General features: G+C 41.1%; 2 protein-coding genes and 1 long non-coding RNA gene across 8 annotated transcripts in view; 1 reads left to right on the top strand and 2 right to left on the bottom strand.

Moving 5' to 3' along the window:
- The window catches only part of LOC120833615 (C-type lectin domain family 4 member E), a 31,197-nt gene extending 16,740 nt beyond the window's left edge, over positions 1–14,457 (bottom strand). Inside the window, exons 1-6 of one of the 4 annotated variants that reach the window (XM_078090847.1) lie at positions 13,378–13,519; positions 11,809–11,925; positions 11,468–11,623; positions 10,498–10,640; positions 9,809–9,912; positions 8,305–9,556 (exon numbers count right to left, since the gene is read on the bottom strand). In XM_078090847.1, the coding sequence (XP_077946973.1) occupies positions 9,418–9,556; positions 9,809–9,912; positions 10,498–10,640; positions 11,468–11,623; positions 11,809–11,925; positions 13,378–13,396 (678 nt within the window). In that variant the 5' untranslated portion in view covers positions 13,397–13,519 and the 3' untranslated portion in view covers positions 8,305–9,417. Of the gene's footprint in view, positions 1–8,304; positions 9,557–9,808; positions 9,913–10,497; positions 10,641–11,467; positions 11,624–11,808; positions 12,169–13,377 lie in introns of those variants that run through there. The other 3 variants (XM_078090846.1, XM_078090845.1, XM_078090848.1) reach the window with 3 other exon arrangements.
- Positions 594–12,226, bottom strand: LOC144388798 (CD209 antigen-like protein A). Of its 3 annotated transcripts, none has more exons than XM_078090842.1 (8): positions 12,163–12,226; positions 4,462–4,536; positions 4,296–4,397; positions 4,048–4,122; positions 3,144–3,257; positions 2,397–2,539; positions 1,362–1,465; positions 594–1,119 (listed from the first exon to the last, which is right to left on the bottom strand). In XM_078090842.1, exons 1-8 carry the CDS (start codon positions 12,224–12,226, stop codon positions 951–953), a joined length of 846 nt encoding a protein of 281 aa, XP_077946968.1. In that variant the 3' UTR covers positions 594–950. The 3 variants fall into 3 exon arrangements, with proteins under 3 accessions (XP_077946968.1, XP_077946969.1, XP_077946970.1); XM_078090844.1 differs by lacking the exon at positions 594–1,119 and adding an exon at positions 1,567–1,599 and having other exon boundaries at positions 1,359–1,465; XM_078090843.1 differs by lacking the exon at positions 4,048–4,122.
- On the top strand, positions 4,929–6,871 carry LOC144388800 (uncharacterized). Its single transcript, XR_013453043.1, has 2 exons — positions 4,929–5,353; positions 5,406–6,871. It is a non-coding gene; the product is annotated as an uncharacterized LOC144388800 (long non-coding RNA).
- Positions 14,458–16,752: the final 2,295 nt, after the last annotated feature.

The following is a 16,752-nucleotide window of genomic DNA, read 5'->3' as shown; positions in this document are numbered from 1 at the left end:
TGAAGCATATCTTCCTAAATCAAATGGAATAAGAAGTTGCATTTTATACGTCTTTTGAGTTTTGAGACTTTTGTTGGCAAGCCCAGTTGAACGGGAGCTTCTTATCAGCATTTTATAAGCTGAGGACGTACACAGGAAGTCTCCCTGTGGACCAGACGTCTCCTTTCAGAGACGCTCGGTTCAGCCTATGCGGTCGTTGGAGGACACGGCGCAGGTCGACTGCAAAGGCTGAGTCCTCATGAGGACGCAGCCCACCAAAGGAGACACAGCCACAGGTTGTGAGTCTGTTGGTGACCCACAATCAACACTTGGTTCAGAGCGCACTGCTGAGTGTAAAAAGACACCTGCATGCAAGTGATCAAATCCAACACTTGATGGCGACCTTCTCTCACACCCAACAGGAACGGACTGAGAGCGTCCCTAGAAAGGACAAGTCCTGAAGACATTTACATGACAAGAAGTGCACCTGCTGTCTCATGCTATGTGTGAAGTGGACTGTATCATAGTAGTTATTGAGGGACATGAGCAGATGTTCATACTAGCTGGCTGCGTTGGTGAATGTGACATATTTAATGAAAACAGCTCAAGTCGCCTTTGTTGCTCTAAGAAATGTATTTCAGGATGAAGCTTTTTATTCAGATATCTATTTAGTACAATATGCAGCTTTGTTTCTTGTCACCAGCACACACACACACACACACACACACACACACACACACACACACACACACACACACACACACACACACACACACACACACACACACATTAAAGATGTTCATTTCCCATTAAAAAGACTTAAAAGTCAAACTATAAAAATCAATCCATACTAAGAACTTGATACCTGACTTACATGGTCTCCTTCTGTCTCTAAATGCAACTTACATCAACACCATTAAAGCCCTTTTGCCAAAACACAATCACACTTTACAGATGATATGTTTCAATTATTAAGCCAGTTTCTCACAGATCCATCGCAAAGGAGTGTTACACGACACGTCATTCATGTTATTTTGTGGGTTCTGGTCAGGTTGTATCTCAGCGCAGTCCTCCTCCCCCCACTGGGGATTTCCTCCCCCGTTATTAGGCTCAACTACATTGCCTTTACGGTACCAGTACCTAAGAGGAGGATAAGACATTTCACAGGAGTGTTCTCTTCAGTAAAGCGGCCAAAATAACATTCAATGAAGTAATAAGTAATAATATTGTCTAAGTGAGTTTATTTATGTGTGTAGTGCACAACAAATATTGGAAGAATTAGACTAAAGATAATAATAATAATAATAATAATAATAATAATAACAATAGATGCAGCAATAGTTGTATATGTGTCGATCTTTAAATATTGTTGTGTGTCTTACGGTGCAGTCAGTGGAGTTCCATCAATCCATTTCCAGGTTCCCTCGATGTCTTTGTCACTCAAACCAATCCAACTATGACGTGTGATGATGTTTGAAAGGAATTTCTGTTGAAGATAAAAATATATGAATTCTGTAATTATTATTTTAAATGTATTAAGGAGGTTTAAGGATTTATTTTAAACATTGTGAAAATTAATTATATTACCAGCTCAATGTTGTTCTAATGTAGGTATTGTAGCTGATGAAAAGAAAATGACTTATCTGAATATTTACAGAATATACAGAATATAGCCGGAGGGCATGAATACATAAAATAAAATATATCACAGAATGAAAATAATATGAACATCAAAAACAATTAAGTACTCAGATGTACTCATATTGTAGTGGCCAGTTGAGAAAAAGCTTCATTTGACTCTAAATGGACCATAATTTACTAATGAACATCATGCTGGATAGAAGAAGACTTGAAACTAGAGACTGAGACCATAAACTCATGTTTACAATGTTTACTGAGGGAATAAATCAAGAGAGAAGTAGAGTCATTTCCTCATAGACGTCTATGGGAGCAGAGGAGTCGCCCCCTGCTGGTCACTACAGAGAAGTAGAGTCATTTCCTCATAGACGTCTATGGGAGCAGAGGAGTCGCCCCCTGCTGGTCACTACAGAGAAGTAGAGTCATTTCCTCATAGACGTCTATGGGAGCAGAGGAGTCGCCCCCTGCTGGTCACTACAGAGAAGTAGAGTCATTTCCTCATAGACGTCTATGGGAGCAGAGGAGTCGCCCCCTGCTGGTCACTACAGAGAAGTAGAGTCATTTCCTCATAGACGTCTATGGGAGCAGAGGAGTCGCCCCCTGCTGGTCACTACACAGAAGTAGAGTCATTTCCTCATAGACGTCTATGGGAGCAGAGGAGTCGCCCCCTGCTGGTCACTACACAGAATGCAGCTTTAAGACAAATAGGCTTTAATTGTTAATACCGAAGTTTGTCACACGGGGAAAACTGAATATAACAATAAATAACTTCACACTACCTGTTCTTCAAGTGAGTCTATGATCACCAGATCTGCTCTTTGGTCTGTACAGTCCTTTCTGCCATTTTCCCAGGAACCATCCCGTGTAGAGAGAAGATAACAGGAACCTCTGAACATCGTCCACCCCTCAGGACACGTTTTCACTGTAAAAGAAGAAACATTTAACTTCACACAAGAGTCTTTAAACTGAGGAAGTTCTGTGTTTTTGTTGACTCTATTTTGAGCTGTGCAGCGTCACTGTGACACACATCACTTCATTTTAATGTCCTGTTCTGCATCTTAGCGACAAAAATTCAGTATGAAGACACTATTATCCTCTAACACGGATAGATTATTTCCTTTTATATATCATCCTCTATTTTTACACTCACTAATTGAACTTCTGTTTCATCTCCAATCATCATCTTTACTTCCATAATTTTAAAGCAAACGTATTGAATAAGCATTGTTGAAGGGAGACTAAGAACAACTGCTTTTCTATAGTCGTTTTAAATACAATAAATAACTGAATAAAGTTCCTCGGTTCCCTAATTTAAAAGTCTGTGGAGACTATTTATACTTGACCACCAGAACAATTATTATTTATAATATAAATATAATAATATTATATTATTAATTAATTATTATTATTATTAATTAATATTATTATATTATAATAATATAATATATTATTATTCAATCAATTGACTCATTAATTACAGAAGTATTTCTTTAGGAAACAGTTTAAACACACAGACCAGCACTCACTCTGCTTCAACAAGAGCTGAAGTCCGTCCTTCTCTTGGGTCAGTGCAGTGACTTTGTCCTTCAGCTGGTCTCTCTCTGCAGACACTGAGGACAGCTTGACTCCACTGACATGCACTGAGTCATGAAGACATGAAGACATGATACAATACATCACTGTTGTGTTCTATATTACAGAAACATCCCATCATCTTTTCACAGGAAATAATAAAGATACTGAGCAAATGTTGTCATGACAACCAACAACCTGAACTCTAAATTCTCCACTATTGTGGTCTATATTACAAAAAAATGTCTATTTTCACAAGTGTGGTGATATTTGTTGGTACTTTACTTCATGTACATCATGTATGACCCTGACACACACGGAGGAAAAGTTTTAAGCTGATATGTGGCAACACACACGCAGCAGAACGGCATTTCACACATTTCAACAAAAAGGCAAATTAGTGCTTCACATGAAACCTAAACACATAAAATATTGCAATTAATATCTAACCAAAATATATTATTTTATTTTTATGTGATATTTTATCCATATTGTAGCGGTTCTGAACTATTTTATCTCTCATATCCCCACATTTACTTGCGTAAATGCGTCATAAGCGTTGTTCAAAGGAGACTAAGATTTAAGATTTTGATCGCACACAACTGCTTATCTGTGGTTTGAAGAGATAAAAGCCGTATTTAAATCATCACATTTGGACCAAAACTCAGACTTTCTGCTCTAAATAGATGCAACCGCCGCTAAGAAAGAGTGAAATGTACATAAACGTGTTGTGTGGTGTGTTTAAATGAAGTTTGGACAGGGCCAACAGACTGTACATATAGACTACAGAGCAGATGTATTATATGTACTATATATATATTACACGACTCAGCAGAACACACACAGACCAGCACTCACTCTGTGCAGTGAAGTTGTCCTTCAGCTGGTCTCTCTCTGCAGACACTGAGGACAGCTTGTCTCCACTGACATGCACTGAGTCATGAAGACATGAATATGTGATTCAATACATCACTGTTGTGTTCTATATTACAGAAACATCCCATCATCTTTTCACAGGAAATAATAAAGATACTGAGCAAATGTTGTCATGACAACCAGCAACCTGAACTCTCTCAAATCTCAGGTTGGATGAAGATCAGACTCACTGAGGACACCGAGACAGACGAGTCCAGCCAGCAGGAGGACACTGAGCAGCCCCAGAGAGACAGCAACAGCCACATGAGGTCTGCTCCTTGGGCTGCTGGGACCTGGACACATGAAGACCAGTCAGCACGCTGGTCAGGAGAAGATGCACAGACTGATCATTCTTACCTGGGGCAGGTGTTGAAGGTCTTATGGAAACCTGAGACTTGTCGTATTCAACGTTGGCGTAGACTTCGTCCATCGCTGTGAAGACAACCAGCTGTCAAATGATGAACGTGACGTTGCTTTCAGCTTATGAATAGTGACTTTTGAGGAAGTTTCAGTTTTCAGAGGTGCGAAAAGCCAAATATGTACATAAAATACAGCAGGTGCAATGAAGTTGGTTCTCTGTCTCACAGTTCAGACCATTGAACACAGGGATCAATGCAATAAACACACTTTATATAACTACACATCAGTTCACACTCTCACCTGTCTGCTTGGTCCTTGGGTTTGAGTTGACAGGTTCATCATATTCAACATATAAATCCTCCATCACTGTTGATAAGATACCCTCTATTTCCTACAGGGTCACAGCTGCAGCATCAACTTACACCAACAAGAGAAAGTCACACCTCTCACACGCACAATTTTCTTTCCTTTTTTAAATGTTCTACTATAAGAATGTCTGTTGAACCTCAAACCTTAAAGGCAGCACTTCTCTTACACCCAACAGGAACAGCGTGACATTAATTCCTTAAATGGTCAAGTGCTAAAGTACATCTTTGTTTTTTTCATTAGTCCTGTGCAGTGTTAATTTTAGCAGCTATTTTTGATTTAGTCTTAGTCTTTAGACAAAAAATGCATATTAGTTTTAGTCACATTTAGTCATTTTAATCCTTCTTAGTTTTAGTCGACGAAAACTAGACTAAAATGTAATTAGTTTTAGTCACATTTAATAGTCATATTAAGCTCATTTTCTTCCCTTCTCAGGCCCAGGGACCCCTGTGTTGTGTCTACAGCTGCATAATAGTCTAGCTTGCAGTACTTGGTTGTCCATCAGATGTCCCTCCTAGGACAGGTCTATAGATGTCCCTCCTAGGACAGGTCTATAGATGTCCCTCCTAGGACAGGTCTATAGCAGCGGTCGGCAAACTTTTTGACTCGCGGGCCACAACGGGTTGTAAAATGTGACGGAGGAGCCGGACCAAGAACAAGTGTTTGTGTGCGCTGATATAAATGACATGTGAAAAATCATTACATGAAAGGATTTGGATTTTAACAAATAGCAAAGAATTTATTTGCAAGGCAATTTAACAAATTGGCAAAGGTGTAACAACTTCATGAGGACCAGGGACCTAAACGCAACACTTTGTTGTCTTTGTCTGTTTACTTGCAGTGCTTTTGACGTGGTCACCTGAAACTTCATGGTCCTTTTATTGTTTCCACTGTCCCAACAAAAGAGACCTTAACGTCCTACAATCGGTGCAATACATAATTTTCTTGGCTGTATCATTAACCAGCCATTCTAAACTGGACCCCCACTTTTCATTCAACAGTCTTTTCTTTCTCTTTGTCTCTTTGTTTATTCTTTGGTTTCATGACCAGTTCTTCTCTCTTGTGTCCTGCGGATTTTCCTCCACCTGCTCTGCGCCGCCACGTCCTTTACCTGCACTGCGCACTTCTACCAAAAGGGTCCACCTGTCACTTGTGTGGCGCCTCTATGTTGCTTAGTAACGAACGTACGGTGGCCGAGACGGTTTAACAGTCTTCTCACGATGTGGCGCGTGAACTACAGTTGCAATGCGTGAGGCTTCAGAACCTGCAATGAGTTTATTACGTTAGACGCGTTTGTGACGGAGCGTCTCATCCAGCGAGGAAACGCTGCCTGCCGTCGCCAGAGAACAGAGCAGAAAGTTCCGACAGTCTTTAAACGTGTCTTCATGTTTCTGTGAAGCAGCGCGGCTTCAGCCCGCTAACAGGCAGCTAACAGGCAGCTAACAGTCAGCTAACCCGAGACAGCTGAGCTAAACTAACGAAGCCGAAGCGTAAAATAGTCGTCGCGGTCCGCAGTCGGTGCACAAGAACCACCGCTGCAGCGCTGCGCGCGTTCTGGGTTGGTGGATGACGTCATCATGACGCGTTAATAACCGCCCTACTTTGCCGGTCTGTTGTCTGTCAGCTGCGTGCGAATTTAGGGGGAAGAAAGTATCGTGACTTCGTCAACCACCAACATGATCGTCTCGTCTCCGTGTGACGTTTGTGTACCCTGGGTTCAGCAGGTGTGTGTGTGTGCGCGATACAGGTGTGACGGGGTGCCTCCTCTTTTCCGCTTCCCTTCTTGGTCTTAATGCGTACAGGAAAACACACACTTGACAAACTCGGGCTGTTGATCCGGTTTTAGTGTCAGTGAAGCTTGAAAACCTTTCAGCCAATCACATACGACAACACCACAAGGGACACGCCCCCCCCTGGAGATTGGAGGAGCTGAGCTGGAGGAGGAGACAGAAGCCTCCTGTGAACCAATATTGATGGTCACAACATTTTTTTACACTATTCATACTTTATTTCACTTTGTAACTTTATTTCTTATTACTTCTATTAATTGTTAAATTCTTTATAATTTTTAACCACATATAAGGGCAATCGAACTTTCTGTTTATTCAATTTCACCGATACTTTCAACATTCCCTCGGGAAGCAGCAACTCTCCTGTGTGTTTTCAACACTACATGCGTCTGGCGTAAACGTATCAGGGCAAATTTGGCTTTGTACAGCTCCATTGAAATCAAAGACACAGCTGCTCCCGTGTCAAGCTTCATATCAATGACATGGCCTTCAATCTTTGGCCTTATAATCAATGAAGAAGATGCTGCATTGCCTTTTCTTACTGCCATCACCGCCTCAGCGTCGCCTGCTGCTGAAACCATATGCATCTTAATTCAGAGTCTGAATCTGAAGCAGAATCCCCATCACTATCTATGAGTTGGTCTCATCCTTATTCATTTTTCTGTTCTAGCAGTTCCCTGCTGTTGTTTCATTTTTGCCCCAAATCTTTGCTTCGTGTTTTTCTGATCACTCCTTTTACATAAACGAGCAATGTGGCCTGTTTTCTAGGAATTGTGGCATTGCTGTTCTCTAAAGTAGCAATCCTGTCCGCTGTGATTTGAAAGCATTTGTCGCCCCCTTGTGGCGATGAGAACGACACAGCGTGAACTTTCAGCGAACTTTTCAAATGCTGAGATTCTCTTGCTACAGCTTCCACCGACATTGTGGTGTCTACAACACGCGGGAATGTGAGCACTTCCTCCGTCAACAGTTTCCTTTGAATATTTACATTGATTAGTCCACACAAGTCTGTCCCTCAAATGAGCGCCAACATCACAATGTTCTGAGAGCTTTTTCAGAACAGCCACATGCTCGCAGCAACTGCTGTTTTAGTATCGTGTATTCAATGTTATTTAGGATTTAAGAACAGAAATGGATCAAAGTCGGAACCTTTGGGTTCGTGCACTCAGTGGACTTTCCGGGTTGGGTCTTTGTCAACACGAAACGCCCATTATGTAGTGTGATGGCCAGGATATAGCCCCGTCCCGTCCACACAACACTGAGCTTTCCGGGGAATAGCCGGCCCCCTGTGTTGAAAATGGGCAGCGGCGGTACTGATCCATTTATGTTGCAAAAAAGCTTTGTTATAAAGCGGTGAAGTCCACAGTCTGGTAGCGAGGTTGTTATTATGTGTTGTATGTAAGGGTTCGCCTGATGCTAGCGTGGATGGATGGGATCATTAGCCTGATGCTAGCGTGGATGGATGGGATCATTAGCCTGATGCTAGCGTGGATGGATGGGGACGTTAGCCTGATGCTAGCGTGGATCAGTGCTGAGCCTATGCAGGTCACGTGAAAAATTGAATGTGCAGCCAATCACATACGACAAGACCACAAGGGACACGCCCCCCTGGAGATTTGGAGGAGCTGAGCTGGAGGAGGAGGAGACAGAAGCCTCCTGTGAACCAATATTGATGGTCACAACATTTTTTTACACTATTCATACTTTATTTCACTTTGTAACTTTATTTCTTATAACTTCCATTAGTTGTTAAATTCTTTATAATTTTTAAACTGCTGACTCTTTATAACTTGTCGTCTCAGAAGGTTCGAGGGTAACAGAAGTGATCCTTGATCAGAGGTTCAGAACTCCACACGTCTCAGCCTGAAATAATATTTCATGCTCCAGAGGTGAAGCATATCTTCCTATTTAGATGGAATGAGAAGTTTAGCTTCTCTATCAGCATTTTATAAGCTGAGGACGTACACAGGAAGTCTCCCTGTGGACCAGACGTCTCCTTTCAGAGACGCTCGGTTCAGCCTATGCGGTCGTTGGAGGACACGGCGCAGGTCGACTGCAAAGGCTGAGTCCTCATGAGGACGCAGCCCACCAAAGGAGACACAGCCACAGGTTGTGAGTCTGTTGGTGACCCACAATCAACACTTGGTTCAGAGCGCACTGCTGAGTGTAAAAAGACACCTGCATGCAAGTGTTCAAATCCAACACTTGATGGCGACCTTCTCTCACACCCAACAGGAACGGACTGAGAGCGTCCCTAGAAAGGACAAGTCCTGAAGACATTTACATGACAAGAAGTGCACCTGCTGTCTCATGCTATGTGTTAAGTGGACTGTATCATAGTAGTTATTGAGGGACATGAGCAGATGTTCATACTAGCTGGCTGCGTTGGTGAATGCGACTGTTAATGAAAACAGCTCAAGCCGCCTTTGTTGCTCTAATAAATGTATTTCAGGATGAAGCTTTTTATTCAAATATCTATTTAGTACAATATGCAGCTTTGATTCTTGTCACCAGCACACACACACACACACACACACACACACACACACACACACACACACACACACACACACACACACACACACACACACACACACACACACACACACACACGAGCACAATAAAGATGTTCATTTCCCATTAAAAAGACTTCAAAGTAAAACTATAAAAATCAATTCAAGAACTTGATACCTGACTTACATGGTCTCCTTCTGTCTCTAAATGCAACTTACATCAACACCATTAAAGCCCTTTTGCCAAAACACAATCACACTTTACAGATGATATGTTTCAATTATTAAGCCAGTTTCTCACAGATCCATCGCAAAGGAGTGTTACACGGCAAATCATTCCAGCTGTTTTGTGGGTTCTGGTCAGGTTGTATTTGAGCGCAGTTCTCCACCGACCGGGGACTAGTACCAGTACGGTACCAGTACCTAAGAGGAGGATAAGACATTTCACAGGAGTGTTCTCTTCAGTAAAGTGGCCAAAATAACATTCAATGAAGCTTAAAGTCTTTCCAGTAAAATAAAAATGAAGAATAATATTTTATAACCAAGTGAGTTTATTTATGTGTGTAGTGCACAACAAATATTGGAAGAAATAGACTAAGGATAATAATAATAATAACAATAGATGCAGCAATGGTTGTATATGTGTCAATCTTTAAATATTGTTGTGTGTCTTACGCTGCAGTCAGTGGAGTTCCATCAATCCATTTCCAGGTGCCCTCGATGTCTTTGTCACTCAAACCAATCCAACTACGACTTGTGGTGAAGTTTGAAAGGAATTCCTGTTGAAGATAAAAATATATGAATTATGTAATTATTATTTTAAATGTATTAGGAAGGTTTAAGGATTTATTTTAAACATTGTGAAAATTAATTATATTACCAGCTCAATGTTGTTCTAATGTAGGTATTATAGCTGATGAAAAGAAAATGACTTATCTGAATATTTGGTCTACATCAGTATTGACAAATATACAGAATATAGCCGGGGGGCATAAATACATAAAATAAAATATATCACAGAATGAAAATAATATGAACATCAAAAACAATTAAGTACTCAGATGTACTCATATTGTAGTGGCCAGTTGAGAAAAAGCTTGTTTACAATGTTTACTGAGTGAATAAATCAAGAGAGAAGTAGAGTCATTTCCTCATAGACGTCTATGGGAGCAGAGGAGTCGCCCCCTGCTGGTCACTACAGAGAAGTAGAGTCATTTCCTCATAGACGTCTATGGGAGCAGAGGAGTCGCCCCCTGCTGGTCACTACACAGAATGCAGCTTCTAGACAAATCGGCTTTAATTTTCAAAGCCAGAGTTTGTCACAAGGGAAAAGTGAATAAAACAAATACATAACTTCACACTACCTGTTCTTCAAGTGAGTCTATGATCACCAGATCTGCTCCTTTGTCTCTACAGTCCTTTCTGCCATTTTCCCAGGAACCATCCCGTGTAGAGAGAAGATAACAGGAGCATCTGAACATCGTCCACCCCTCAGGACACGTTTTCTCTGTAAAAGAAAAAACATTCATCTTCACAGATGAGTCTTTAAACTGAGGAAGTTGTGTGTTTTTGTTGACTCTATTTCGAGTTGTAGAGCGTCACTGTGACACACATCCCTTTACTTTAATTAACATTCATTAGTTACAAATACATTATTTCTTTTTAAATTGTACCCCTTGTCACAGTCCGGGCCACACGGCCATGACAACAGACAACAGGACGACACAAACAAGTAGTCGGAGAGGAGTTTCTAACACTGCTACAATGGCGCGTGGAGTCGATGGTTTCAGTGGTGGAGGTGAGTGCATGCGGACGCTCGTCACACCGTCTATTTTGACTTCTGAACTATTTGATCTCTTCTATTAGCATTTTTACTTTAAACTTTACATTACTTTTGAAAACTTGCAAACAACTGTTTCTCTGCTTTTTAAAACAATAAACACATTAATAACCTTCCTCACTGCCTCATTTGTCTGCAGAGACTCCTCAGACCGACTATCAAAGCCATTATTTATTGAATCAGATGAGATAGATCCATCCATCCATCCATTGTCAATCCGCTTATCCTGCACACAGGGTCGCAGGGGGGCTGGAGTCCATCCCAGCCAACTTCGGGCGATACAAATGAGATAGATGCCATATTTAAATACATTTTGACAAAAAGCGCTAAAATAGATAAGAAAGAGTGAAATGCACCTAAATATGTTCTGTGGTGTGTTTAAATGAAGTTTAGACAGGGCCAACAGACTGAACATATAGATTACAGAGCAGATTTATTTTATATATATATTAAAGAATCATGACTCAGCAGAACACACACAGACCAGCACTCACTCTGTTTGCACAAGAGCTGAAGTCTGTCCTTCTCTTGGGTCAGTGCAGTGACTTTGTCCTTCAGCTGGTCTCTCTCTGCAGACACTGAGGACAGCTTGTCTCCACTGATCCGGAGACGCTCCGCCAGGTTGGCTTTGACGGAGAAGAGTTCAGCATCTGATGCATGCATTAAGTCATGAAGACATGAAGACATGATTCAATACATCACTGTTGTGTTCTATATTACAGAATCATCCCATCATCTTTTCACAGGAAATAATAAAGATACTGAACAAATGTTGTCATGACAACCAGCAACCTGAACTCTCTCAAATCTCAGGTTGGACGAAGACCAGACTCACCGTGGACACCGAGACCGCCGATTACAGCCAGCAGACCACACAGCGCCAGAAAGACAGCCACATGAGGTCTGTTCTTTAGGATGCTGGGACATAGACACATGAAGACCCTACTGCACACTGGTCAGGAGAAGACAACCAGCTGTCAAATGATGAACGTGACGTTGCTTTCAGCTTATGAATAGTGTGACTTTTGAGGAAGTTTCACTTTTCAGAGGTGCGAAAAGCCAAATATGTACATAAAATACAGCAGCTGCAATGAAGTCTGTTCTCTGCTCTCACAGTTCAGACCAGTGAACACAGGGATCAATGCAATAAACACACTTTATGTAACTACACATCAGTTCACACTCTCACCTGTCTGATTGGTCCTTGGGTTTGAGTTGACAGGTTCATCATATTCAACATATAAATCCTCCATTACTGTGTATAAGATACCCTCTATTTCCTACAGGGTCACAGCTGCAGCATCACTTTACACCAACAAGAGAAAGTCACACCTCTCACACACAAGCGCTGAAGTTCATCTTTGTTTTGTGTCATTAGTCTCGTGTTGTTACAAACAGGCTACAACTTCATTTCATTGTTGCACACTGACAGCAAACATCCTTGAACCCTTGAGCCTTGAAATGATCCAATGCAGAAAGTCGGTACACTGAACATCATTCCAAGTTCTTCCTGAGTTCCTCATTTCAGCGCAGTCCTCTTCCCCCACCGTGGATCTCCTCCCCGCTACCCGGTTGAACATGAGGTTCACTCTCCCAGCAGGAGAGGATCAAGCTGCTGAACGTTTACAGGTTTCTTTCACTTTACCAAAGCAGCCAACGGCATTAAAGCAGCTTCAGGTCTTAAACTTCTAACCCACTGAGTTTAATGTTTTGTGTAGTGTAGCATCACTCGCAAGAGAATGTTTTGCTTCAGTCTAATTTGAGAAATGAGAGAATGTGTCTCTATGAACATGTGATGTGTGTCTTCTTCTCCACTTCCAGCTTCCCTCCATCTCTCTGTCACTCAAACCAAACCAACTACGACACGTGACAATGATAAAAGGGAGAGAACGCTGTTGTTCAGGTTTCATTTAGATAGATTCTATCGATGCAGTTTACAGGGATTCATCTAAACAATCTGATCAGAATTCACTTCAAAATAACACAAAGTCAACACATGTAATATTAACACTGTTACAGCCAATAAACGTTCCATAAGGAATGTTACATCACAGGTCATGTAGTTGACGCTTTTATCCAAAGCGACTTACAATAAGTGCATTTCAACCATACGGACACAAACTCAGAAGAACAATGTAGCCCCCCTTCTCCCTCCTCGCCAGGGTCCTTGTACACCCCTGTTGTATGGGCGAGGTGTTGAAGAGGGTCTACTTCTATATGCTGCTGTACTGTCAGAGGATATAAACATAGCCCAGATACAAAAACCGTGAACATCTATGATCACACGCACAATTCACTACACACTCCGCGTAAACACCTCTTCAACACCCGGGATTTGATGGTCTGTAAGATGGTACACGCGCTGCCGCGATCCTCCACCCAGAAAAGAGGGGTTTGTACTCACAGTTCTCCGCGATGTCCATCGGTACCAGATCTGTATGCTCTAAAATCGACTTTGAAATGAAAATATCGATACTTTTGATACCTCAGTAATTTGTGGTAATGTATATTATTAACAGGAATTTGGTGGAAAGTAACTAAACTATTCAGGTCTTGTCTAAATGACGCGCCGCTGGTAGGGACTACTTTCCCTTCCGCCTGGGTAAGTGCCTAATACCTAAACACAGTGGCACGCTGACCCTGCTGCTCGCTCTCTCAGACAGAGAGAATGTCGGAACCGAAGAGAAGTCATGTGTGCAGCTATTTCAGTTCCACAAACAGCCAGGATGCTCTGTGTGACATCTGTGGAAAAACCCTGAAGAGTTGTTTCAACACAACCGACCTAGTGAAACACTCACGAACAAACCACAACACTGAATATGAGACATTTTACTGGCAATTCTTGAGTCACCCAGAATGATAAAACAGCAAGTGTTTGTATCCCCTTTTTCTAGGCTATTTGGAGAGACATACATGCATACATATGCACACATACTGAGTTGAAACAAAATAAGATTAAGATTTCAGTACAGTGTAGCCCCCTTGTTAATTTTGTGCTGTGATTTTAAATCGTTTAAAGATGATTCCCCAAAAGCAGCAACACTCACAAGATGCCTGGCAGAGATGATTGCGGAGGATCTCCAGCCTCTGTCCATAGTGGAAGACCAAGGTTTCCAAGGATTTGTGAGAGCTCTTGACCCAAAATATAAACTCCCAGGAAGAAAGAAACTGACAGAGACCCATCTTGTAGAACTGTTTGATGAACGCAAAGCCAAAGTAAGGCATCTTTGCAAAATGATTCTAGCGTTGTACTTACCACTGATATGTGGACCTCAGTGTCCACAGAGGCATATTTGACCGTAACATGTCATCTCATTGAAAACTGGGAAATGAGGGATTTTGTTTTGGAAACCCAAACTTTCAATGGGCAGAATACAGCTGACAGTATCAGTTTAGCGCTTAAACGCATCGCAGAAAAAGAGTTTTTTTTGGGACTTTTTTCTCCTGTCAGGTAGTGAAGGAGCAAAGGATGTACGACAGCCCAGTGAGGAAAATATGATGTTAAATATGTACACACTACAATAAAATACAATAAAACAGCAGAGCAGAACATATTAAATTAAATGAAGGCTAAAGTGAAATAGAAGTATGTAAAGTGGGGGTGGAATAGGTATAACATTAAATTAGAAGATTAAATTAAGAGTAGTGAAGTGGTAATTTCATTAAAGAAGGATTTAGCCAGAGGTGATTATAACAGTAGACTATGTTGAAGAAGTGGATGAAGTCAGTGTGGAGGAATCATCACGTGTAGAGAGAAGATAACAAGAACAACCTCCAACCTTCAAGAGACGTTTTCTCTGTAGAAACAAGAAACTTAAAGTCACACAAGAGTCCTTGAATTGAGGAAGTTGTGGGTTTTGTGTTTTGTTGACTCCCTGTTTTTAGCAGTGAACTCACAACATGACACACATCACTTTATTTTTATGTTCGGTTCTGCATCTCTGTGTCCAACATTCGTTACTTCTCTCTACCAAGAAAAATAAAAAACATGTTAGAAAAAACAAAAGAATATTACAATTATTATCCAATGAAAATATATAAATATAAATACATACATACATACACACAGAGACAGACACAAAGAAAAGAAAAACTCGTCCTTTTCTTCCCTGAAATGTAAAAGTTGTGCGTTGCTGCTCTGAAACACACACAAGTTGACTCTCGTTCAGGATCCTTTTCAGGAAGATGTTCTTCACCTCATCATGTTTTAAAAGAACTTCAGCAGCTTCTAAGAACAGACAGAAGTGATGAAGATAAAGTGAGGAAGTGATGAATCAGCATTTCTATCTATATGTTTCCAGATGTGAGAACCGACTCTTCTCTTCATCGATTCTTCTTTCCTGTTGCTGAAGTGAGTGCAGACATTTACAGAATGAACGCAGAAATATGAAACAATGAAATAAAACAGTGATCATTGTGTTCATTTACTGAAGAACTTAACTACACATTCAACCACATTTTGATTATTCACATTCTGTGCACCTTCATAATTCTACTCTAGTTTGAGTGTTTTATATCGGGCCAAAGTTGTTCAAAAAGAACACAACATATGTTCCGTAGCCATTCACGACCAGACAGAGGTGGTGCTTTCCCTTTCACCACATATAAGGGCAATCGAACTTTCTGTTTATTCAATTTCACCGATACTTTCAACATTCCCTCGGGAAGCAGCAACTCTCCTGTGTGTTTTCAACACTACATGCGTCTGGCGTAAACGTATCGGGGCAAATTTGGCTTCGTACAGCTCCATTGAAATCAAAGACACAGCTGCTCCCGTGTCAAGCTCCATATCAATGACATGGCCTTCAATCTTTGGCCTTATAATCAATGAAGAAGATGCTGCATTGCCTTTTCTTACTGCCATCACCGCCTCAGCGTCGCCTACTGCTGAAACCATATGCATCTTAATTCAGAGTCTGAATCTGAAGCAGAATCCCCATCACTATCTATGAGTTGGTCTCATCCTTATTCATTTTTCCTGTTCTAGCAGTTCCCTGCTGTTGTTTCATTTTTGCCTCAAATCTCTGCTTTGTGTATTTCTGATCACTCCTTTTACATAAATGAGCAATGTGGCCTGTTTTCTAGGAATTGTGGCATTGCTGTTCTCTAAAGTAGCAATCCTGTCCGAACTTTCAGCGAACTTTTCAAATGCTGAGATTCTCTTGCTACAGCTTCCATCGACATTGTGGTGTCTACAACACGCGGGAATGTGAGCACTTCCTCCGTCAACAGTTTCCTTTGAATATTTACATTGATTAGTCCACACAAGTCTGTCCCTCAAATGAGCGCCAACATCACAATGTTCTGAGAGCTTTTTCAGAACAGCCACATGCTCGCACCAACTGCTGTTTTAGTATCGTGTATTCAATGGTATTTAAGGATTTAAGAACAGAAATGGATCAAAGTTACCGTAAATTCAGAACTACAAGCCGCTACTTTTTTCCCATGCTTTGAACTGTCAGGGATTTAAGCAAGAAGAGCACACCTAGTGGTAGAAATGATGATTTAAGTAGAAATGTTTAGTGTTAGTTTGTGTGATGTTAGATATTAGTTACTACATTAGCATGTTAGATGAAATAATTTCATTATGAATTCACTTTACACATTAACATTCTGTCACGATGGGATGTTAAAACCTGGAGACGGATGCTAAACGCCGTCCTTTATGGATTTCTCCCAATTTTATCCCCAAAGAGGGTTTTTGGGGAGTTTTTTCTCCTGTCAGGTAGTGAATGAGCAAAGGATGTACGACAGCCGTGTGAGGAAAATATTATTATTT

Source organism: Gasterosteus aculeatus, chromosome 16, assembly GCF_964276395.1.
Source record: "Gasterosteus aculeatus chromosome 16, fGasAcu3.hap1.1, whole genome shotgun sequence".
Lineage (NCBI taxonomy): Eukaryota > Metazoa > Chordata > Actinopteri > Perciformes > Gasterosteidae > Gasterosteus > Gasterosteus aculeatus.
This window is presented reverse-complemented; position numbering and strand designations above follow the sequence as displayed.